The 24976-nt window shown below is 45.6% G+C and overlaps 2 protein-coding genes across 2 annotated transcripts in view; one reads left to right on the forward strand and one right to left on the reverse strand.

The window, feature by feature from the left end:
- LOC144695010 (leucine-rich repeat transmembrane neuronal protein 3-like) overlaps positions 1–16223 on the reverse strand; it is a 306095-nt gene extending 289872 nt beyond the window's left edge. Inside the window, exons 1-2 of the mRNA XM_078565865.1 lie at positions 15645–16223; positions 13885–15425 (exon numbers count right to left, since the gene is read on the reverse strand). Of these exons, the coding sequence (XP_078421991.1) occupies positions 13885–15425; positions 15645–15657 (1554 nt within the window). The 5' untranslated portion in view covers positions 15658–16223. The remainder of the gene's footprint in view (positions 1–13884; positions 15426–15644) is intronic.
- LOC144695011 (catenin alpha-3-like) overlaps positions 1–24976 on the forward strand; it is a 1693436-nt gene that overhangs the window by 666818 nt on the left and 1001642 nt on the right. The window lies entirely within an intron of this gene.

The raw sequence follows: 24976 nt of genomic DNA on the forward strand, positions 1-24976 counted from the left end.
TTGGGTACGACACCAAGGAGAACTCCCCTACTCCTTTCCCAATTGTAAAATCGGATGTTTTATATCCACCTTACAGTTTTAATGCCTTGTCCGATATATGGCGCCCCCAACAGTGCAGCACTCCCTCAGGCCTGCACAGAAGTATCACCACCCTAAATTGTGTGCTTAAGTCTCTGAAGTGGGGCTGGAACAACACTGCTGCCCAATGAGCCAAGACTAATACCGATCAGGTAAAGGTTAATTTTATTTTGCTCAGCTTGATGTCTAGTCAACAAATTTCAATGGCACCAAAATGGTATCAGAGGCTGATCTTCTGAATGAGCACCCCAACAAATATTGAGAAATTGCAGGCATACCCCCACGATTTTGCATCTATATTGGAAAACATCTACTTTTCTGATGTGTGCTTCCAATGGGTGAGGGTTCACGCCTAATGCACTCAAACAAAGCCCCACCTGAGGACTTACTGACCAAGGAAGGTGTATTCATAACATGGCCAAACAGTTTGAATATCAACCTGAAAATCCTTCCAACACATGTCAATGGAAGGAGGTGAAGGCGGGACAGATTCCTGGTCAGTCATATGATGGAACGAACATTTGTGCCTCTGCCATCACTGTCCATAGCTCCAGACTCCAAATGCTTGTGAAAGTGCATGTTGCCACAGCAACTCAGACACCTTGAGTAAACTGTAACACCAGTACAACAACAAAATGGCTGATAGGTACAACTGGAACATGGGACTAGCTATCTGTATTATTGAGAATGTGCATACTTCATACCATGTTAACCACAGCTTGGAACCCAAGCATTGCCAGATTTGGTTCTGCGGGTATAATAAAAACCTTCAATGTAGTGCGCCTTTAACATTATAAAATGTCCTAAGGTGCTTCACAGGAATAAAATCAGATAAAAAAATTGACACTGAGCCAAAAAAAAGGTGGTATTAGAATGGGTAATTAACAGCTTGGTCAAAAAGGCAGGTGTTTAGAAATTTGTAAAGGAGAGGCAAGTGTTTTAGGGTAAGGACACTTACTGAGTACGTCTAGAATTTTTCATAATGTAGCAGTTCTTATAGATTTTTAGCTGAAAGTTTTCATCCAGTTGCTGCCCAATGCTGTGACTGTAACATACAGTATAAATCTCCACTCCTGCAGAGGAGTCCTGCTTAACGGGAAAGCAGATTGGGAAATTAAGTGAAGGCATCAGTGAACCTGGTGAACAAAGCTACTGATTCTCCCGCCATTCATCCTAATAGCTAAAAAGTAAACAAAAGTGTCAATAATTGGGCACTAACCTCTATATGGATTTTCCAATCCCAGCTCCTATTGAGCATGCTGGGAGCAGAGACTTGCAAAGTTTAATCTCATTTCCCTCAGATATCAGTTTATTAGGTAATTAGACAATTTATTTTTCAATGCTGTAAGATTCAGCATTGACTATAGTTACTAGTCACTGACATTGACTGATTTGCATAGCTTGTGTTAAGGACAATCTGTAGAATTGTCTGTACTAGTTAACAGTCTGTAAGAATAACTGTATTGGTTAGCAGTCCTAGTTAACATTGCATCGTCTTGGCTTCAGTTTTGCTTTAATTTTTGTTTTAACTTGCTTAAGTTTTCTGACTCCAACCAAAACATTGCTCTGTTAAACACTCAGGGCTGGATTTTACATCAGGCTGCAGGATCCTGGCACTTATTAAGGACAGAGGGTGGACTCTCCACGCTGGAGCCCGATTAAAGGGCAGGCAGCTCTGGAGCCTTGGCAGTCCCACAAGGAGAAGTGGGCATTGCAGAGGCAGGTGGCAGACTGCGAGGATGCCTCAACACGGAGGCGCCTTCACTATCTTGGGCAGCAGGTCTGAAATAAACAAGATTAAGGCCACCAGGTCCATAGGGATGGAGGGGGAACCCTTCCACTGGATCGGGCTTGACCAAGATTGCAGCCTTATGGCCCCACTAACGGGGCATGAAGCCTATGGCTTCAAAGACTCCCCAGCCTGCCTTAGGAAGGCCAGCTCCATTGAGCTGGTGACCTCTGCACCATGCAAAGGGTGGCTCCACCAGCGGCAAAATGCTGGCGAGATCACAAAATCGCCCCTAATTGGGGCCTGAACCAGCGTAATTAGCTGCCCACCTCTGTGGAGTGCCCAGCCAATTCAATTCCCAAGCTGCCCAGGGCTGGGAAAATTCAGTCCTCAAAGACTGTACATAGGAATAGCAGTAAGCCATTCAGCCTCTCGAGGCCATCCTGCCAATCAGATCACCTCAACTTCATTTCCACACTATTTCCCTTGATACCCATTAAAAATCTGTCCATCTCAATCCTAAAAATTGCCTCCACAACCTGTTGGGCCGGGAAAGAGTTCCAGATTTCCATTAGCTTCTGTGTGAAGAAGGGTTTCCTGTTTTTACTCCTGGTTTTTAATTCTAAGATTCTCCCCCCTTGGATTGTTCCATCAGAGGAAATAATTTCCCTGCATTTACACTATCAAAACTTTTTTAACATTTTAACCACCTTGGTCAGATTACCCCTTAAACCTCTCAACCCAAGAGATTACAAATTTGTAACTGTCATCATAATTTAATCCTATCATCCTCCTGGTGAATCTGTGCTGTACCCCAGCACTGCAGTATTTGCTTCCAGAACTGAACACAATAGTCCAGACAGGGTTTGACCAAGACTCTGTATAACTGGAGCATCACTTCCTCCTTTATCAATTCCAACCCTTTTGAGATAAAGGCCAATGTTCCATCAGTCTTCCAGATTTTTTTTTTGTACCTGTCCACTAGCTTTTATTGATGTGTCTGTGGGCACCTAAATACCTTTGCTCCAGCACAGTTCCTTTTCCTTCGCCATTTAGAAAGACTTCTGATTTGTCATTCTCGAATCAAAAATGGATAACCTCACACTCCCGCACATTGAACTCCATCTGTAAGAGCTTTTCACACTCACATAAACTATCAAAGTCTCTTTGCATATATCTTCTGGCTCACGTCCAAACAACTTAACTTGGTGTCACCGCAAACATGGATAGACAACTCTTTATTCCCTCATTCAGAGACAACGCAGTGCAAGCCATTAGGGAACACTGTTTGTCACATCCAGCCAATTTGTCACATCCAGCCAATCAGAATACATTCCCTGACGCAGATTTGAAAAGGGAGCTTAAGGTGAAGGAACCCTTAGGAGGAAGTGACCATAATATGATAGAATTTACCCTGCAATTTGAGAGGAAAAAGCTGGAATCAGATGTAACGGTATTACAGTTGAATAAAGGCAACTACAGAGGCGTGAGGGAGGAGCTGGCCAGAATTGACTGGGAGATGAGCCTAGCAGGAAAGACAGTGGAACAGCAATGGCAGGAGTTTCTGGGAGTAATTTGGGAGGCACAGCAAAAATTCATCCCTACGAAGAAGAAGCATACTAAAGGGAGGATGAGGCAACCGTGGCTGACAAGGGAAGTCAGGGACAGCATAAAAGCTAAAGAGAAAGCATACAATGCAGCGAAGAGCAGTGGGAAACCAGGGGATTGGGAAGCCTACAAAGACCAACAGAGGACAACTAAAAAAGAAATAAGGAGGGAGAAGATTAAATATGAGGGTAAACTAGCCAGTAATATAAAAGAAGATTGCAAGAGTTTTTTTAGATATATAAAGGGTAAGAGAGAGGCAAAAGTGGACATTGGGCCGCTGTAAAATGACGCTGGAGAAGTAGTAGTGGGGAACAAAGAAATGGCAGAGCAACTGAATAGGTACTTTGCATCAGTCTTCATGGTGGAAGACACGAGTAACATCCCCAAAGTTCAAGAGAGTTGGGGGGCAGAGGTGAGTATGGTGGCCATTACCAAGGAGAAGGTGCTAGGAAAACTGAAAGGTCTGAAGGTGGATAAATCACCTGGACCAGATGGATTACACCCCAGAGTTCTGAAGGAGATAGCTGAAGAGATAGTGGAGGCGTTAGTGGTGATCTTTCAGGAATCACTGGAGTCAGGGAGGGTCCCAGAGGACTGGAAAATCGCTAATGTAACCCCCCTGTTTAAGAAGGGAGTGAGGCAAAAGATGGGAAATTCAGGCTGATTAGCCTGACCTCGGTCGTTGGTAAGATTTTAGAGTCCATTATTAAGGATGAGATTTCAGAATACTTGGAAGTGCATGGTAAAATAGGGCAAAGTCAGCATGGTTTCATCAAGGGGAGGTCATGCCTAACAAATCTGTTAGAATTCTTTGAGGAGATAATGAGTAGGTTAGACAAAGGAGAGCCAATGGATGTTATCTACTTGGACTTCCAGAAGGCCTTTGACAAGGTGCCACACAGGAGGCTGCTCAGTAAGATAAGAGCCCATGGTGTTAGAGGCAAGGTACTAGCATGGATTGAAGATTGGCTGTCTGGCAGGAGGCAGAGAGTGGGGATAAGGGGGTCCTTCTCAGGATGGCAGCCGGTGACTAGTGGAGTTCAGCAGGGGTCAGTGTTGGGTCCACAACTTTTCACTTTATACATTAATGATCTAGATGAAGAAACTGAGGGCATTCTGGCTAAGTTTGCGGATGATACAAAGATAGGTGGAGGGACAGGTAGTATTGAGGAGGCGGGGAGGCTGCAGAAGGATTTGGACAGGTTAGGAGAATGGGCAAAGAAGTGGCAGATGGAATACAACGTGGGGCAGTGTGAGGTCATGCACTTCGGTAGGAAGAATAGAGGCATAGACTATTTTCTAAATGGGGAGAGAATTCAGAAATCTGGAGTGCAAAGGGACTTGGGAGTCCTAGTCCAGGATTCTCTTAAGGTTAACTTGCAGGTTGACGCGGTAGTTAGGAAGGCAAATGCAATGTTGCCATTTATTTCGAGAGGACTAGAATATAAAAGCAGGGATGTGCTGCTGAGGCTTTATAAGGCTCTGGTCAGACCACATTTAGAATATTGTGAGCAATTTTGGGCCCCGTATCTCAGGAAGGATGTTCTGGCCCTGGAGAGGGTCCAGAGGAGGTTCACGAGAACGGTCCCAGGAATGAAAGGCTTAACATATGAGGATAGTTTGAGGACTTTGGGTCTATACTCGATGGAGTTTAGAAGGATGAAGGGGGATCTGATTGAAACTTACAGAATACTGAAAGGCATGGATAGACTGGACATGGGGAAGATATTTCCATTAGTAGGAGAGACCGAGGGCACAGCCTCAGAGTAAAGGGAAGACCTTTTAGAACAGAGATGAGGAGAATCTTCTTTAGCCAGAGAGTGGTGAATCTATGGAATTCATTGCCACAGAAGGCTGTGGAGGCCAGGTCATTGAGTGTATTTAAGACCGAGATAGATAGATTCTTGATTGGTAAGGAGATCAAAGGTTACGGGGAGAAGGTGGGAGAATGGGGTTGAGAAACTTATCAGCCATGATTGAATGGTGGAGCAGACTCGATGGGCCGAATGGCCTAATTTCTGCTCCTATGTCTTATGGTCTTATGGTCTTATCCTTACACACTCTCTCCTACCTCCCAACCAATTTCCAACCCATGTAACAAGGTTACCTCCAATTCCGCGATTTTTTTGTTAACAGCATCCTGTGCAACCTTAGCAAACGCCTTCTGGAAATCCATATAGACAACATCTAATGACATTCCCTATCCACCAGCTTAGTGACCTCCTCAAAAATACAACTAGATTAGTCAGGCGTGACCTGCCTTCCACAAATCCACGTGCTTCTCTCTGGTCAGCTCATATTTGTTCAAGTACTCAGTCATGCTGCTCCTGATGACAGGTCCCAATAATTTCCCTATAACTGGTGCTAAACTAACAGTTCATAGTTTTCTGGCCTGTTATTTCTTAATTAATGATGTGACATTCTGGTCACTATTCACTAGAGGCTTCCTTACTGTTAGGTTATTAGGCACATAGGTAAGCAGCATTGTCACATATTAAGACATACCACAGTGATTACAGGGGAAACTGACGATTCTGTATAGGTTGTTCCTGCTTCACAATCTCTATAACTATGAGCTCCAGGAATATGATGTTGATTCTCTGGCAAGCACTATTTAAAATAAATTTCTCAAAAAAAAGGCATGAGTTTCAATAACACAGCAAGAGTTCCTCTTTCATTCTTTAGCTGATTTTGCTCTATTCTCATGGTTATGGCTTGAAGGTCATTCACTATCATGGCCCAAACCCAGGGGCTTTTTCTTATTTTTTGTTTTTAAGAGATTAAACGTAACTCATATTGTAATTATGATGGAGTTAGAAAACAGTTACTGTGGTGCACAAGGAACTATTAGAAATGTATTAGAAATCTATGTGCAATAGATTACAGGTTCCGTTACTCTACAGCAGATACCTATCTATACATCCAGTAAAATATTTGAATTGGCAACACGTCTGCATCCAACTCCATTGAAATCACTCTATAACTTGTTATCCTGACTTGTTCCTGGGATAGCACTGTAGCCTCTGTTCAGAAAAACCTGTTATTTTTACTTACTCCAGAGGGGGTGCTGTACCCTGAGCCAGACTGTTGCAACAAACTCAGCAAAAAAGTACATCACTTTCTCTAAGCAGCCCTGAGCCTGACCATGGGAGATTCCTCACAATAATGTGAAAATCTCAGGTATAGTGGCACTTCCTGCCACAGCTACTTTCTCTCACAATTTCACTGTCACAACTCTACCTTCACACTTTGTTGACTGGATCTAAGCAGCAGATTAGAATTGAAGACATCGGGAATTTAGGAATCTAAAGTGAGGAAAATATTTAGAAAACTATTCAGATAGAAACTAGGACTTACTGACTCGCCACGTGGAACACCACAGGAGCCAATTGTTAGTGCTGAATTTAGACTGCGATCAACCATTTTATTAAACAAGTAACTGACCACACAAAATGCTTCTATAAACTTCAGATGACATTAGGGAGCCTCATCTAGCTGCCAAGCATATCGGAAAATCCTGGGCTACACCGCTTTGGGAAGCCCTGGGCAGGCTGCCCTGGCCCTTGCATATTGCAACGTCATGGACAAGCTGCTCCCCTCATCCCCCCTGCTCTGCATTTTGGGAAATCCTGGGCATGCTGCCCATCATTTCTTATTACGTTTCAGTCGACAGAACAAGGCTCCCCACTGGCAGCAGATTCAGGAGCAGTAGCCCTCTGCTGTCTGACTACTGTGTGCATTAACTATTCAATTAGATATATGGCCATGAACATTGGCAGCTAAATAGGCTTGGCTGTTTGGGGCTGCGCTAAATAGCACACAAGTGCATCTAGGTATGCAAGAAATTTACAACACATCACTCTGGGTTTTTTTTTACAGGTATGTGACACAGTTCCATCTTCTCTGACCAATACAAACTGAACATTAAGACTCTTACTGTGACCAGAAGCACCTGTGTGATTTTGATGTATCAATAACATAGTAAAGAGGATCATCAGATACTGTTCTCATAGAGTCATAGAGTTATACAGCACAGAAGCAGGCCCTTTGGCCCATCGTGTCCATGCCAAAGCACCTATATATTCTAATCCTATTTTCCAGCACTTGGCCCGTAGCCTTGTATGCTATGGCATTTCAAGTGCTTATCTAAATACTTCTCATAGAGTCATACTCCTTGGCAAGTCCACTGTCCACATTAGACTCAGTCTAATAGAAGACTTACATTTTTATAGTGCCTTTAATGACCTCAGGACATTCCAAATCATTTCACAACCAATGAAGTGCTTTTGAAGTCACTATTCTAATGTAGGAAATGTGGCACCAATTGTGTCAGCAATGTTTCACAAATAGCAATGAGACATTTGACTGGATTATCTGGTTTAATGATGGTGGTTGAAGGATAAATATTGGCACAGGATGTCAGTGAAAACTTCCTTTGAAATAGTGCAGTGAGATCTTTTATGACCACCAGAGATGGCATAACAGGCCTTGGTTTAACACCTCATCTGAGAAAAAGCACCGTCAACAGTGCAGTACTCCCTCAGTGCCTCACTGCAATGCCAGCCTCAATTATGTGCAGAAGACTCTTGAGCAGAATTTGAAGCTGTGATGCTTGAAGCAAATGGCCCTGAAGTACCCTGAAGCAGTGTTAAGGACTAGTCAGCCAGTCTATATCCTCAGTACTGTGGACCTGGGGAGTAGCCTTATCACTGGGGGCCAATATTCTTCTCATTCAATACTCCATATAATACTGTGAGCCAGTGTCCCAAAAGGTACCATTTTCCCAGATGGACCAGCAGTGGAAAGGCTGTGGTGTTTAGTATTGGTGACCTGTTTGATTTTAGCTGGTTAAACTCTAGCCGTATCTTTGTGCATACTTGGGTGGTCCTAAGCTCTGAACCTGCCAAACTACGTGCAGGTGCTCCAGAAGGAGGAAGTGTCCCTCTGGGGAAAGGGTATAGTATACATAAGAACACAAGAACATAAGAACTAGGAGCAGAAGTAGGCAATTCAGCCCCTTGAGCCTGCCCCGCCATTCAATACGATCATGGCTAATCTAATTTCGGCCTCAACTCCAATTTCCAACCCTCTCCCCATAACCTTTCAACCTGTTACTAATTAAAAATCGGTCTATCTCCTCCTTAAATTTATTCAGCGTCCCGGCATCCATTGCACTCTGAGGTGGTGAATTCCATAGATTCACAACCATTTTTGGTACATAGGAACACTGACAGGTAGGTAACTGATTTGGACACTGTTAAACAAAATATGGAGCTTTCACTTGTGGAGCACTTGGTTAAGTAATAAGAATTTAATCCTACTCACTGTGTTCCATGTCCTTCTTAAAAACAGTGATATTCCTTTATGCAAATCATGGGCAGACATTGTGTAGCTTAAAGTATGTTGCAGGATTTCAGGGAACATTTTAATTTCATTTGATTTTCTTCATCTTTGTTAGAACGTTGAATTGTGGCATTTAGTCACACCATGAGTACCCTGAGGCCAGGTATAGCACAGCCAATGACAGTACAGAATTCTCCCAGACAAGGCATATGACAGCCAATAACAGCATAGCTCACTCCTAAGTCAGGTATAGCATAGCCAATGACAGTGCAGAACACTCCCACATCAGGAATACCACAGTCATTGTTTTATGTGCATATTATATATATTATTTACATATATTTATCTATATATACAGATTAATATATATATTTAAGTTTGCTTCTAAATATAGTGAGTGATCTGTCATTGCATTGGGAAGATGTGGATAAATTATTTTGCACATGAAGTGATTATGATCTGGAATGTGCTGCCTGGAAGGGCAGTAGAAGCAGATTCAGTAGTAAATTTCAAAAGAGAGTTAGATAAATACCTGCAAAGGAGATATTTACAAGGCAATGGGGAAAGAACAGGAGAGTGGGATGATTGGATAGTTCTTTTAAAGAGCCAGTACAATGGGCTGAATGGCCTCCTTCCTTCTGTGTTGCGTGAATCCAGGAAGGCCCACTTTATGGGGTGATGCTGCCAGCAATGGGGTTCGCCTGCCAGCGGCATTGGTCAGAAACTGGGCATTGCCAACAGTTTTTTGTCCCAGGACAGAAATAACTCCTTAATATCTGTTTGATTGTGAAAGAGGGGCTCACATGTCTCATCCTTCAGTGAATCCCCAGCAAACTGAAGATAAATACAGTCAGCTTGTCTTTTTTTTAAAAAAAATCCAACTTTCAAGGAACCGTGACTGATGAACAAAGCAAATATTTTGGTCTGAGACAAAAATCTGTTGCAATTATCCCCTCTACTCACAGGCAAGGGAGATAACTGATTTGAACTTTGCTCATTTTAAATCTGTCCCTCTCCATCTGTGCTCACAATGTAAGTGGAATAGGTTGTTTACACTTACGTGAAATCTGCTCAGCATTTTAAATACCTACGTTGTGCCTCCTTTCAATCTTTAACTTTGTGTGTCTCTCCCCCAAGAGCCCTGAGTCCCAGAATAGTCCTGCTTGCTGGATTCCAATGCACCATCAGGTGGGGTACACAAAACCAAGAGGGTGTTGTAGAATGTCCTAAGCCAGGATTCTAGCAAGGAAGAGCCATTGGGATATTGGGGTATCTGCTTAAATAAATAGTGTATTTACTATTTACAGCATGTAAATAGTGAGTACAGGGAAGGCATATCTCTCCTCAGGGCTGCCTTTTTGCTCTCTACAGTACCTCACACATGACTGCCTGATGTCAGTGCCACATCATCATGTGCCCATAGATTAGCATATCCATTCTGTTAACCCTTTATACTACAGAGGGCACCTGGCAATGAGTGAGGACTGTAAGGAGCTGGGTGTTTCTGAGGCCAAGCAGGCATCAATAGAAAGAAAACCACTAACTGATCAAATAAGAAAATAAAGGAGAAATGTCTTTACAGAGGGAGTGGTGAAAATGTGGAACTCTCTCCCCTGTGCAGTGGCTGAAGCAGAGGACACTGATAGCTTTCAGGGGAGGGAGAAAGAAATGGAGGGACTCAGTGGGCATATGGGGGGGGGGGGGGGGGGGGTGGAGAGGTAATGAGAGTGGGAGGAGATTCCACCAGCATAGACCTGTTGGGCTGAATGGCTTGTTTCTGTGCTGAAGATCCCATATAATAAATGCATTAGATAATTCATTTACATTTAAACATGGAATATACTTGCAATTTTTTTCTGCTTGTATAATAAAAATGAAGCAAGTGGAATGAATGGTACTAATCAGTGAGGTGCAGAGTAATGCAGTAACACCTATTGACCTGAGTGGCACTGTATCACTGCCCTTGCAGGCTTTGCCTTCTGCAATCAATTCATTAGCCATACAGTAGAGGTGAACTGCAAACTGATAGTGCTCCAAATAAATACATGACTCTGTCTATCAGTGCAGACCATAATTCAACTGCAACAGCATTAATGCAGCTCAGACACTGTGTATTTACTAATTCAAGTGGGAAAAGTAGGAAATCATCCTGTTTCAATTAAATAATGGTCATCCATCACAACTTTTTGAAAGATAAAGCATAATTCTATCAACTCTTATTAGAAGCAGTGCTTGTTGCATATGATTATATTGTGTGTATCACTAAACCCCAACAAAGTCCAACAAAATAGACTCGCTGGCAATGAGATTGGCTGTAGGAAAGGGCCTGTTTCTATGCTGCATGTTCTATGTAATTGACCCTAACCCTAACCTTTGCATTTTAAGTCACAGCGATTATTATACTTATTATTTTCATTGTGTTAAAGGCATCTGAAAAGGAAATAAGCAGAAACGTGTCTGTTGCTCTAATCATGGCATAAGGCCTAGAGCCTCCATTTTCCAGTGCTGTCGCTCTGCAGAGATAACAGTAATGTTCAGTCATAAACCTGACAGTGTCCTAGTTCCCTACCCAATGTAACACTAGAGATATTATTCTATAAAACTCATGTAGCACAATTGACACTGGCAACAGTGCCCTGTTAATTAATGGTCTCTCTTCTGAACAAGGCTTCGTGTGATAGATTTTCCTGTGCATTAGCTAGCCGGAATTTAAAATACCTTCCTTCCTTGTTTAATTATTTCTCCTTAGTTTATTGATCCTGTTCCACATACTGTGGGAAACCATTCACAGTCTTATATATGTCATTACTCTTTTGTAAAATAAGCCTGCACAGATGATTAAACTTTCAAATTTTGAAAAATAAATACTACAGCAAGTTTTTATAGGCCCATTTCACCACTCCCCCCCCCACCCCCTAGCTCCACTGCCAGATCTGAGTGATATTTGTACATTTCAAATTCGCCTGAGCTGCCCATCGCCTGTTAACTCAGGTCCAGCTCAGTCATATCCCGATATTATTTCTTGCATCAACTCACAGCCTATGAGTGTGTGCAAGAGTGTCAGAGGTAAATTCCATCTCTGATTTCTCATCCCCTCCCTATTGTCTAACATTTAACCTTTGGTCAGCATCTTCCCCCAACAATACAGTTTAGATCAGCAAACAACCATGAAGCAAATCCCAGCCATAATGTTGATTTGAGCATTCTATGGTAGAACACATCAGAACAGTACCAGACTCTCTTGCGTGCCCGTAGTATTTAAGTGTGCTGCAAAATTAACTTAGCAAACCTTGTCACTCAAGAACCTCATTTTTAAATATTGTAAGACATTGCTTAGGCCAATGCTGGCAGTATTGTACACAGAAGCAATAGCCTTTCCTAACGTGTTTGACAGTCCTGTTACATGACCATGCATGTTCTAAGCACATTGTAATATTTTGCACTGAGGTAAGATTGTCAAACCAAACCCATGTGTCTCCAAATAACAAGGTCCGACGACTTTCAAAAACTCAAATTCTTTCACCCAGTCCATTAAATATATAATTGATTATCAGCTCATCAAACAATTACATAATTACAAATCCAACATCCAGATAGTGGGAAAAGCAGGAGGAAATTTATATTTGCTTCTCAAATAATATGCCAAAACTAAAATTTCTTGCGGGCTATTTAAAAATCAGACTGGACAATTATTTACTTGAAATGTGTGCCTTCAAATCCACGAACTTTTATTGCTTTGATAGATCAGACTATCCTGTATTACTATGCCAAAATATACTGAATGTTCTACAGGGAAATCCCCACCTCCTCTCTCAACTTTCTTTGTTGTTTGAAATAATTTTTGGTAAAGAGAGTACTATAGGAATTAAACAGCCCGCATTCTCATTCCCGGATTTTAAAATGAGGGATGATGCCACTTCAAATGTTTCATCTTGGATATGCAGTGCCAACATGGCACACACCCAGGTAGAAGGGGTAAGGGATACATTATAGATCTCCAGGTGCTGACGTAGCTTTGGCCTCTGAGAAACAGCATCAAGCTGATGTGCCTGTTCCCATTCCATCTGTCATGGTAACATAAGGAACAGTAGGAGGCCATTCGGCCCTTTGAGCCTGTAAAACTATCAGTGAGATCAACTCCTATCACTCACATCCTTACCTAAAAATAAATATTAATCAGTCTTGAAAGCTCCAGTTGACCCCACTGCAGACTTTGATGGGGGTGTGTTGGGGGGGCGGTGGTAGAGTTCCAGATTCCCATTATTCTCTGTGTGAAAAAATGCTCACTACTTCACTCTCGAGCAGCTCAGCACCCATTTTAAGATTCTTGCCCCCTTGTCCTTGGTCCCCCAACCTGTTGAGAGAGTTTCTCCATATCTACTGGACTGAACCTGCTAATCATTTCAAACATCTGTGCTTATAGTCTTTAAGTAAAGTTGACAAATCTGCACTGATGAACTCCAGAATGTGAGAGTGGCCAAGCCCAACACTTTCCATAGCTCTCAGTGACAGACTTGCATAGTGTCAGGGTGCCAGCTCCCCATCTGCACTACATGCAGCTGAAGTTTCAATCCTCTCCATCACTGCCTTCAAAAGATATTAAATGGTATACAAGTTAAAGTTCGGAAGGAGCTAATGACTGATTTATTTTTCTTTAAATTGCATCATGCTTATTTGAATCGGTCAGCTGCTGTCAGCAGTCACGCAGCAATTAGATGAATTAAATGGAACATGCAGAATGACACGGTATGATATCTACAGCGTTAAAACTGCTTGGCGCTGGACAAGAAAGCAACGTGACTGCAAGGTATTGGCAAGAATAGAAATTTTATATAAAAAAGGCACAGCTGGAATGAGAGCAGTGACAGATATGTTTTTTTTTGGGGGGGGGGAACATAATTCAATGGACACATTTATTAAAGTCAGCAACTGCTATTGAAATGCTAAATATGTTTTTTTTTAGCAAGGATGTGTGCACCTACAATCAAACAGTATATTGCGTGTGGAATCCAAACAGAGGGAAACATTCTGTTAATTGGACCGAAAGGGGAACATGTTCTTCCCAGGTGCCCGCCATAGTTTGGCTTTGTTTATCTCTAACCCTTTGCTTTATAAGAAGCTCATACCTCACATTCCCTGGAGCCAGATTTGTTAAAGGTGCAAGAGGCAGTTCCGTTCATCAACATCTCCGTGGTCTCGGAGTGTGTCGGTTTGTAATCAACGTAATATTCCTGGGTGCTGGGGACCATTTGTTTCAGGGTCTGCCTCTTCCTCCGGCGCCTTCGGCCCAGCGAGCGCTGCTGGAACTGCTTCATGCTGGCCGGGTAGCGCTTCCAGGACACATAGATGACCAGCAAGATGACCAGCACAGAGAGGAAGAGGGCCACGCTCCCTGCTATGATCTTGTGGAAGGAAACCGGCTCGATCACATCAGAGTCAGAGCTGGGGTCTGGGGGGCTGGCACTGGCTGGCAGTGGAGATTGGCTTTTGCTTTCAGAGTTAGCTTTGGGAAGTCTTGTTTTGAATGTGGGCCTGCCCTGCAGTTTGGGGCTGCCCGGCATCATCTGGGTGGTGACTCTTTGCTTTTTAATGCAGAGACTGTAGTTATCGACCGCTTCCATCACCTGTTCCCCCTGCAGTTGCTTTGGGCCAGCACAGATCATTGTGTTCTCCCTCCTGCCTTTAAATATCTTCAGCCAGTTCACCAGAGAGCAGATGTTCCTGTTACATTCCCACATGTTCCCTGAGAGGCTGATGGAGCTGAGGGATATCCAGGATTCCAGGATTTCCTGGCCGATAGTGGTGAGTTTGTTGGAGTCCAGGTGCAGAGTGTGCAGATTGGGAACACACTGGAACACATTGGGGCCAATGGCTTGGATCTCATTGCCCGACAGGTCCAGCTTCTCCAGCGAGCTCCAAGTCCATGACATCCCCTGGATGACCACGCTGATCTTATTCCACTGGAGGTAGAGGATGCGCAGGGTGACCAGGCGAGGGAAGTGGCCGAAGTTGACCTTGGAGAACTGGTTGTGTTCCAGATGGAGCTCCACCAGGCGGCTGAGGCCGGCGAAGGCGTTCCTCGCCAGGCTCCGGATGCGGTTGTAGCCCAGGTCCAGGAACTCCACGTTGCGGCAGTCCTGGAAGATCCGGACAGGCACGGTCCGCAGGTTGTTGGACCTCAGGTGCAGACTCTGCAGTTTGCGGAGCCCCCGGAACTGCTCGGGCTGCAGCGACTGGAGCTGGTTGTAGGACAGGTCCAGGTTGCGCAGGTTGGTGACCGGGCGGAAAGTGTTGTTGAAGAGGCCGGTGATCTTGTTGGAGCTCAGGATGAGCTCCTTGAGCCTGCGGATCCCGCTGAAAGCGTGTTCGTGAACCAGGCCGATGTAGTTGTGGTCCAGGTAGAGCCAGGTGAGCTGGTTGAGCCCCAGAAACTGGTTGTGCTTGAGGGTCTGCAGGCTGTTGTAGCGCAGTGACAGCCCCAGGGAGCCTGGGGAGATGTTGGTGGGGATCTCCTGGAGGCTGAGTGACTCGCAGTACACTATTTTACCATGGCACCTACAATTGGTCGGACAGGCTCGTTCAGCAGTGGAGAGCATACCCAGTAAGACGGTAGGTGCCATCACTAATACTGCAACTCGACCACTTAATAGTGCAATTACACTGAGACCTGCAACGAGGAAAAGTTATTGCAGTAAATCATTTAGACAGAGTTTCACCAAATCCCCTTCACATCTTACCAGCTGCACCATTAGAAATATCAATTCCAGCCCGCACACACACACACACACACAATGGCCACAACTTTAAGGAGATGAAGCAACTTCAATAAGGCTCCTAATCCAGCCGCGACTACAAACGGTAGACAGACAGCGGGCAAAAGGCTTACCCATCCTTCGCATGCTGCCGTGAGTTAGGCTGTGTCCACGGTACCGGGAGCACGGCAGGCTATGTCGGCCGCGCCGTCGCCAGCTGAGCTTTGCTGAGACCCATGGATCAGAATCGGACCCTTCTGGAAACGAACCGTTCTCTCGCTCTGTCCAACCATCACTCTCTGTAAGCCATGGGGAGCCTCGTCCAGCCCAGCGCAGACACACACACACACACAGGAGAGGCTGATAGAGAGACAGGAGAGAATCTTCAGCTGCAAACTGTTAAGTTTTGGATCCGTTGCATTTTATCCCTCTCTCTCTCTCTCAAACACACACACACCAGTTGGAGTTTTGACGAATCGAGAGTAAAGACCTCGTTGAAGCAGGCATCCGGTAGTTCTGCAGTGGGTATAGAAATGTTAAGAGCCTCTCTCTCCCTCTGTGTGTGTGTGTGTGTGTGTGTGTGACCAGCTCAGACTCCAGGGAAAATCCACAGCTTTCACTACACAAGTCAGCCAGCACAGGAGTTTGGCTTTTTTTCACCGTGGACAAGCTCCTGGGCTCACGGCCTCCCTCCACAAGCTGCTCCTACTGTTGCTTCAGATAACAGAGTCGGAGTCTTATGTAAAGCTGCCCCCGCTGGAGAAAGCTATTATGGGCATGTGCAGAAGCCTCGTCTTCTTGTGCTCCCACCAACCTCTCCCACTACCCCCCCCCCCCCCCCCCAATATTCTACACGAGTCAGCCCCTGCATCAAGCGGGATGAAGTGAGAGCTACTTAATTCATAAAATGTATAAATGCACATTACAGGACCGTTCAAAGTTGGCATTGCATAAAGAAAAGACAAATCCGTTTCCTGCACTACTGTATGTTACATTTACAATTACTGCCAATAGTCACAAGGCTCATTACATGTTAAACATGCAGTCTGAGGGGCCTTACACAGTTTCCCACCCCTTGGTGCACAATGGCAGGAGGGCCTTAGCAACCTGTCCCCATTGTGCCCCTGCAATGACTGCCCCTAAGCTTTAATGTGTCCCTCAGCACGTAGCCCTGCACCTTGGAATGTGCCAGTCTGTAACACTCGGTCGGGGACAACTCTTTGCACTGGAAGACCAACATGTTTTGGGCAGACCAAAAAGAGTTACTACATTTAGTGTGGTTGGACAGAGCCACAGCTAGAAGAGCCAGCCCATGAGCTCACAAGGAGTGCAGATACAGTACAGGTAGTGTTGCCAACTCTCCAGGATTGTCATGAAGCCTCCTGAAACTATGAATTAGGAGCAAGAGTAGGCCATTTAGCCCCTCGAAGCTGCTCCACCAATCAATAAGACCATGGCTGATCTGATTGTGGCCTCAACTCTACACTCTGCTCACCCCCGATAACCTTTGACTCCCTTGTTAGCGAAGAATCTATCTACCTTTGCCTTCAAAATATTCGCTGACCCTGACTCCACTGCTCTCATGGGGGAAGAGAGTTCCAAAGATTCACAACCTGAGAGAAAAAAATAAATCTTATCTCTATCTTAAATGGAAGACCCCTTATTCTTAAACGCTGTTAAACTGAAGATCAACATCCAGGACAACGTGAGAGAAAAGTTATTGGGTCCATTAATACATTTTGAGCTTTTCAAAAAAACCTTTGTTGAATACTTCTGTTATAAAACTGTTAGAGTTAGGGAAAAATGCTATTTGACTAATGGTTAAGAAGCATCCAATCAGACAATGAACATTTTGTTTTCCAATTGGCAGGGAAGGCAGAGCATGATGAGGATTGGTGTATTCATTGACCAATGGCAGGAGTGTGTGAGTGGGGCTGTTTGAGGTTTGAGGGGTCATGTGATGAAGCCTCCAGGAATATATCCAAGCAAAGTTGCCAATCCTAGCAATAGTTCTGTGTTCAATAGTCCATAGACATGTCAAATTCATCGGAGAACACATCAAAAACTTCCCAATTCCAAATGATAAAAATACACCTTGCTATTAATGTTTCAACTCACAATCGGGGTAACTTCCAAACTTTAAAAAATTAAATTTCTTCTGCAACTGCAAAGCCTGTTTTTCGCAAAGTTTGATGTTTATCATCAATAAGTCAGCCTGGGAGTGGTACCAGGGACATTGCCTCCCCACAGACACTGAACAGTGACATGATGCTTTTGGAAAACAGAACTTCAAAAATGTTAAATGCTTGGAATAAATCTTAAGGTTAAACTCTGTGAGATAAAGCCCTCTTGCTGTATGACTTCCCTTCAGGTTCTCATGTTGTTAGGGCGGGTTGTTGAAGGAGTTTTTAATTTTCTTCCTTTCCTAAATAAGAGTCAAATCTAACAACAAACAGCAAGACTCCACAATATGGAAGCAGGTTCCCAATACTTTGAATAGAATTCCCCGACTATTGTTCATATAACTGTCGATTAGTGCATTTGCTGTCACCAGCTGTGGGCTACCTATTTGCATGCTGCTCAATGCCATACCATACAATGGCTCTATAAACAAATGATTCATTTTTGTCTTCCCTGAGTAATAAATAGAAAGAGTTTTGATAATGATTAGGCATAATACAAATGCAAACACATATAGAGAACGAAAGACTTGCATTTGCAAGATATTCTTCACAGCCTTTGGTGTGCTTTTGAAGCATAGTCACTGTCATATTCAATGAAATGCTATGGCCAATTTGTGCACAACAAGATCCCACAAACAGAAATGTGATCGTGGCAAGCTAACCTGTTTTAATGATGTTCAGGGAAGGTCTGTGAGGTGGGACTTAAACCCGTGACCAAGATGCTACCACCTCACCACAGCTGATAGGTAAAATTGAATAAAATGATGATGAATGCCATGTTGGTGACAACAATCAGCCTGTACCTATGACCTATTTTGGTTTTCTAAAAGACAGTGAAACTAACATAGAGCCAACCAGTTTAATTTTTGCTCAAATATGTTAGAAGCAAAGATGAAAGGATTGCTCTTCACTCCCAGTGTGCCATGTCCTCAATAAAATGAGGTAGAAATATGACAAAGTTTCCTCTCCCCTATTGAGAACTCTTATTGCTTCACTTCCACTGCTATGTTAATATGACCAACACCTGCAGCATCCTGTAAATTCAAAAAGGACATGCAGTTTCTATTTGATGTGGTTCACTGGTCATTGTATGTATGTGTATGTATGTTTGCGTGTGTGTATATGAATATGCATGTATCTGCATGTATGGTCTATGTATGTGTCTGAATATATATGCATATGTATGTGTGTATTTGTGTGTATGAATATTTTTGTGTAAATGTGTGCATGAATATGCATGTATGTATGTATAAGAATATCTGTCTGTGTGTGTGTATGCATATGCATGCGTATGTAAAGACGTAAACTTGAATGTTTATGGCAAATAATTGGTTTAGTCATTCATCGTCATATCTGGCTCGGCCACATAAAGAACTATTGGGTTCTACTCTCCTATGGAAAAACTCTTCACTAATCATAGAAACATAGAAAATAGGAGCAAGAATAGGTCATTCAGCCCTTTGAGCCTGTTCCACCATTCAATATGATCATGATTGTTCCTCTATCTCATCGTCATACTCCCGCTCTCTCCCCGTACCCCTTGACACCTTTGGAGTCCAGAAATCAATCTATTTCCTTATTTTCTTCCAGCATCATCCTGTAATGCAAAGACAACCCTGGCTTTTGTTCCACTACAAATCGTCTGTTTAACATCTCTCCCCTGCCTTCCCCATCTTGATCTCCAACAGCAAGTGCGAGAAGCTAAAAAGCTCAAAGAGTTCTTTGTCTCTAAGATTGAAACCATCCAGCTGCCTCTGCAACATTCCTCCCTTCCACTAGCCCACCAGGCCAAACTTCCTCAAAGATCCCCCATGCCCGAGCCTTGACCTTGTGCCTTTCTCTAGTTTCTGTCCTATCTCCCCCATGCATGTACTGAGCTCATCTTTCTGATGGGACTCACCTCCTTCCCCATGGACCACATTCCCTTCAAATTATTGACCAATCAACTTCTTTTCTTGCCCACCGTGTTAGGTGATATTGCTAATGGTTTCCTCTCCTCAGGTACTGTTCCCCTTCCTCTTCAAATCTGCCATCATCATCCTGTCCTCAGGAATCCATCCTGACCCCCTCTGTCATTGTAGACTACTGCCCCATCTCAACTTTCCTTTGCTCTCCTCTCTTGAACATGCTGTCACACCCAGTGCCAACATGTCCTATTCTGAACTTTAAACCAAATTTTATTTTTTAAAACTGGGCACAAAGACTTGAAAATATGGCCACCCCTGGGTTACCTGACTTCTTTTGTGGATTAGAACTCTTGCCCTATCTCGAGTGAACAGAGGAACATTCCAGCCTAATGTGAATCGGTGACCTCCCCTGAAACCAATCCAAAATGATATCATCCGATTGAATGGGACAATCAAAAGAAAATACACTGAACTATCTGAAGACCTCAGAGGTGTTAACCCACAACACAGCATGTGTAATCAACATGAACACCGCCATCTTATTTGGAAAGGACTTTGAACTTGTGAAAAGTTACATGGTGAGACAGCCATGTTCTTTGTCTGTTCTTAAGAATCAGCAAAAACAGTTTGCAGTTAGAACCACTGAAGACATCAAAAGCATCCACTCAGCCAGTCTGTGAATCAGACTTGAAGTAAGCGCAAAACATCAGGGCAGTCTGAGTATGTAACATGTTCCAGTTAAAGTTCACCTGAGAGCCAACCTCCTAGAAATTCAACGATAAGAAACCTCAATGTGTGCTGTGAAATCTTTGCAGCACAATACCCTCATTTCAACTTTAATTCATCAAAACCATTCAAAAGACTGCAGGCCTGCCATATAGGAAGGAGACCAGTGTTTGTAACAGACCAAGGACAGAATTTTATGTATGACGCGCGGGTGGCGGGCGCTATGAAGCACGACGCGCGCCCACTATTAATGAAAGGCCTTGTTAAGGCCCTTAACTCGGCAATTGAAGCTGATTTTGAGGAGCCCGTGTGATCTTCGGCTTGGTGCACGGACCCAACGGGCAGGCGGGTAAGTGATTTTTTAACAAACCTCATCCACGGGCGGGATATGTGGGCTCAGAGGGGTTGTTCATGTTTCTTCTGAAGTACTTATTGCAGAAAGTGTTTTAACCTTGTCTGTGTGATCAGTAGCAGTTCAGATCAATTTCCAATAGCTTTCTCTGTGCTTTGAAGTTTCAGCTCAGCAGTCTGCAGACAGGAATCTTTATTGGGCCTGCAGCTTTCCGGAGGCCTCCATTTAGCCTGGGGGTATGGGTTCTGACATCTCCACTGGAGGCAGTACCTCTGAGGAGGAAGGGAGGGATAGAATAAGGAGGAGGCCAGGAGTGGACAATCAGCCTCCAGGGGAGCCACCTTTGGGAGGCCAGGCACAGGCACAAGGGGTGCAGGTCCAAGAGGTTGTCCAAGGTGGAAGGGGCCGCAGAAGACGCCACTATCCTGTTGCCAGGGTACACAGGTGGCGAAGCAGCTACCTCAATATGACTGAGGTGCAGTGCCAAAGGAGGTTCTGACTGTCAGGGGAGACAGTCAACTATATCTGTCAGATGATTGGCCCTGAGATCTCCCCTAACTGTGTGGGTGGACACCCCATGCCAGTGGCTCTGAAGGTCACAGTTGCCCTCCACTTCTATGTATCTGGCTCCTTCCAGGGCTCAGTGGGTGATCTTTGTGGTGTCCCCAAATTAGCTGTCCACATTTGTGTCAAGCAGGTTACAGATGCACTGTTCAGACCGGCATTGACCTTTATCCACTTCCGCTGCGACCAGGCAAGTCAGGCACAGCGAGCCAGAGGCTTCGCGGCCATTGCTGTCTTCCCTCGCATCCAAGGTGCAATCGACTGTACATATGTGGCCATCAAGGCACCAGCAGGTGAGTCCGGTGCCTTCATCAACAGGAAGGGCTTCCACTCCATGAACGTGCAGATAGTGTGTGAACACAGGATGCAGATTCTGCGAGTTTGTGCAAGGTACCCAGGCAGCTCCCACGACGCCTACATCCTCAGACACTCCCAGGTGCCGGGACTCTTCAGTGCTCCTGCTCGGCTGGATGGTTGGCTGCTGGGTGACAAGGGCTATCCCCTGCGAAGGTGGCTCATGACGCCTCTCCGCCATCCAAGAACAGAAGCTGAGGAGCGCTACAATAGGAGCCACGGCACCACAAGGGCTGTGGTGGAGAGAGCCATCGGCCCTCTCAAGATGCGCTTCCGTTGCCTGGACCGCTCAGGGGGCGCACTCCAGTATCCCCCAGATAGTGTCTCTGTGATAGTGGTAGCATGCTGCGCTCTGCACAATCTTGCGCTGGAAAGGGGGGATGCAGTTGATGATGAAGACCTTGACACAGTGGATGAGGCTGCACATGATGAATCCAGCAGTGCCTCAGAGGATGAGGAAGCACAGGGCAATGATGAGGGGCAGCACACCGACCCGCTATTACACCAAGGAGGCAGGGACACCTGGGACACTTTAATCCAACGAACCTTCAGCTAGCTCCGCACACGTGGATCAGCAGGACCAGCATTGCCTGGCACTTCCACACGTGGCACTTAGGTGCTACATCTTCCACCTCATCAGCTGCAACTAAGGGCTTAGTACAGAAACATCAATGTCCACTCAAACACTCATGATATGTCTGTGATACAGACAAATGCAGCACAAAGGAAACACCCTCAGCCATGGTCCGAAAACTGGACTTTATTCCCACCAAAATAAACAACAAACATCGCTCAGACGTACATAATGAAACATTCCCTAATCTAGGGCCAACACAAAATCATCAGTGACATACCCATGGAGTGCCTAACGTGCCTTATGCTTACATTTTCAGGTGCTACGTCTTGGTGCCGCCCCATCGCTCAGAGTGGCTTGTGAGACAGCCTGCTGACTCTGCTGTCCTGTTGGCGTTGATGACCTTGGCAGGCGTCCTCTGTCCCATGGAGCCTGTGATGGCCCCGCCTGGGAGGGAGTGGCCAGTTCCAGGACTGGCACCTCCCCAGTTGTCACAGCCTCAACGGATGCAACGGTCACTGGCAGAGGGGCGGAGGAGCTGCTGCCCTCATCCGGAGCGCCCTGAGAGGAGCTCGCAGCGACAACAGGCAGCTGCTGCGCCGACGTGAGGTCCCATTGGACCTCCCTGCTCACCGCAGATGGATGGACACCGAGAGGTGACACTTGGTGCCCAGAACATCTCCCACATTGCCAATCTCCACCTGTGGCCATTACCACTGTGAGGGCTTGCAGGTCCGAGCGTAACCCAATCAGATGATTCTCAATCCGATTGAAGCCCCTCTCCATGAGAGTCGCCAATCTCTCACTGGAGGAAGCCTGAAGCTCTGTCCTGAGGTTCATGCCTTCACTGACACTCTGCCTGGACTCTTCCACCACAGAGACTAACTAAAGCACACCCTCATGCAATCCTACCAGATGCTCCCGCGCACCCGGCCACTTTTCCTGCAGCTGCTGCATTGGTGACATCTCCAGAGGCACATCATCACGGCTCGACTCAGCATGTGCCTGGTGCCCTGCAGTCCTCCGGCTGCTGGTGCCATCGGCACTCTCTGCCCGTTCCATCTCCTCCAGCGATTGTGAAGTGCCCTCTCCACTGTGCCCCGGGACACTAGCTGACATCATTATCCCCACCGAAGTGTTTGTCGCTGCGCTGGTGCCTGGCTGGCTGAAAGGATGTGATGCAAGTTGCAAATCTTGGCCCTCAGGTGTGGAGGGGGGGGGGCTCTGGACGTGTTGGGGGTGGTCATGCGGTGGTGATGCTGAAATTAACAAGGACAGTGCATCAGTTAGCGTTCAGTCAGTAACACCTTTCATCCCTTTCCCTCCCCAGGCTCATTAGTCGCTCACCCTTCAAGAACCTAAGGAGACGAACATTGGTGGGGTGGTAAATAGTCAAGAGGAGGCCCAAACATTACACGCGCATACAGACAGGCTGGTCAGATAGCCTAAGGATTGCCACATGGAGTGTTATGTGGATAAGTGTGCAGTTAAGCACTTGGGCAAGACAAGCAAGGTACGGGAATACATGAGTAATGGTAGGACCGTGGGAAGTCACGACGATTACAGGGACCTTGCTGGGCAGACCCGTTAAGGTAGCAGAACAGGAACATAAGGCGTTTAACAAGGTCGAAGCCAGACTTGCCTTTATTAGCCGAGGAATAGAATGTAGGAAAAAGGTCATGTTGCAAGTGCAGAAAACGCTGTCGAGGCCACAGCTACACTTCTGCATCCAGTTGTGACATGTGCTTCATGGGAGGGATGGCATTGGAGTGGGGAGAGTGCAGAGGTACCTGACCTGGATGCATGCTGGCCTGGAGAGTTGGAGTGATGAGGAAACATTGCAAACACTTGCGACATTTGCCATGGAGCACAGGAGATTGACAGGTCACATTATTGACCTTCACACCGTTAAAAGGGGCATAGACCAGGTGGGCAGAAGGCAACATTTCCCCTTGGAGCAGGGATGACCAATGTGATGGTATTTATTTAAGCTGAGTGCCATGAGGTTGACGGGTGAGGTGCTGAAGACATTTTGGACAGAGTAATGTGGGACGCACTGGCTGAAAGGGTGGTGGAGGTACAAACCCTCCTAAGATGCAATAAGTCTTTGGATGTGCAGCAGCGATGCCATGGCATGTTAGGCCATGGGGATAGTGGTCAGAAATGGGATAAGGCGACTTTGGAAGGTGGTGGAGACGCGCATCCTCAAGAGGACGAGGGACCTTTGTGTATGACCCACAGGTCAGAATGTCTCAGTCTGTGAAAGAGCAGTGTTGCTGCATTAACGATTGCAGCAATCATCAGTGCTTTGGATGGTGGGGAGACAGAGTGGATGGGACTGTGGCCCTCAAATACCTGGCCGCTGCACCCCAGCCTCGCCGACACCTGCCGCCCTGGCCGCCTGCCTCCTCCCCAGCTCCATGGCCTGCTCCTCACACATGGTGAGGTGCTGCAGCACGGCGTGTCCACCACCAGTCCACTCCGCTCCCTCAAACTGCTCAGTTTTTGCCTGCAGAACAGAGAAGAGGATTTATTGGGGCTGATCGCTCATGTACTCTGCACGTGCATGCCGCACCCCAAGCACAGTGGCCCATCTGAGGCCTCCAGCGACTCCTGTCCACACAACTAGTGATCAGTTCCCAGATGATAGTACGGCTGGTCCCAACCACTTGCCCCAACGGCCACCTTGGACACATTCGGCGTCCATCACTGTCAATAACACACGGGTCTTAGCGCCCATGGCAAGGAGGCGCAACTAGATGCGGTGCCGGGGCCAGCAGATGGCTCTTGGCCACGACACCTCCCC

This window comes from Cetorhinus maximus, chromosome 20 (genome assembly GCF_964194155.1).
Source record: "Cetorhinus maximus chromosome 20, sCetMax3.hap1.1, whole genome shotgun sequence".
Lineage (NCBI taxonomy): Eukaryota > Metazoa > Chordata > Chondrichthyes > Lamniformes > Cetorhinidae > Cetorhinus > Cetorhinus maximus.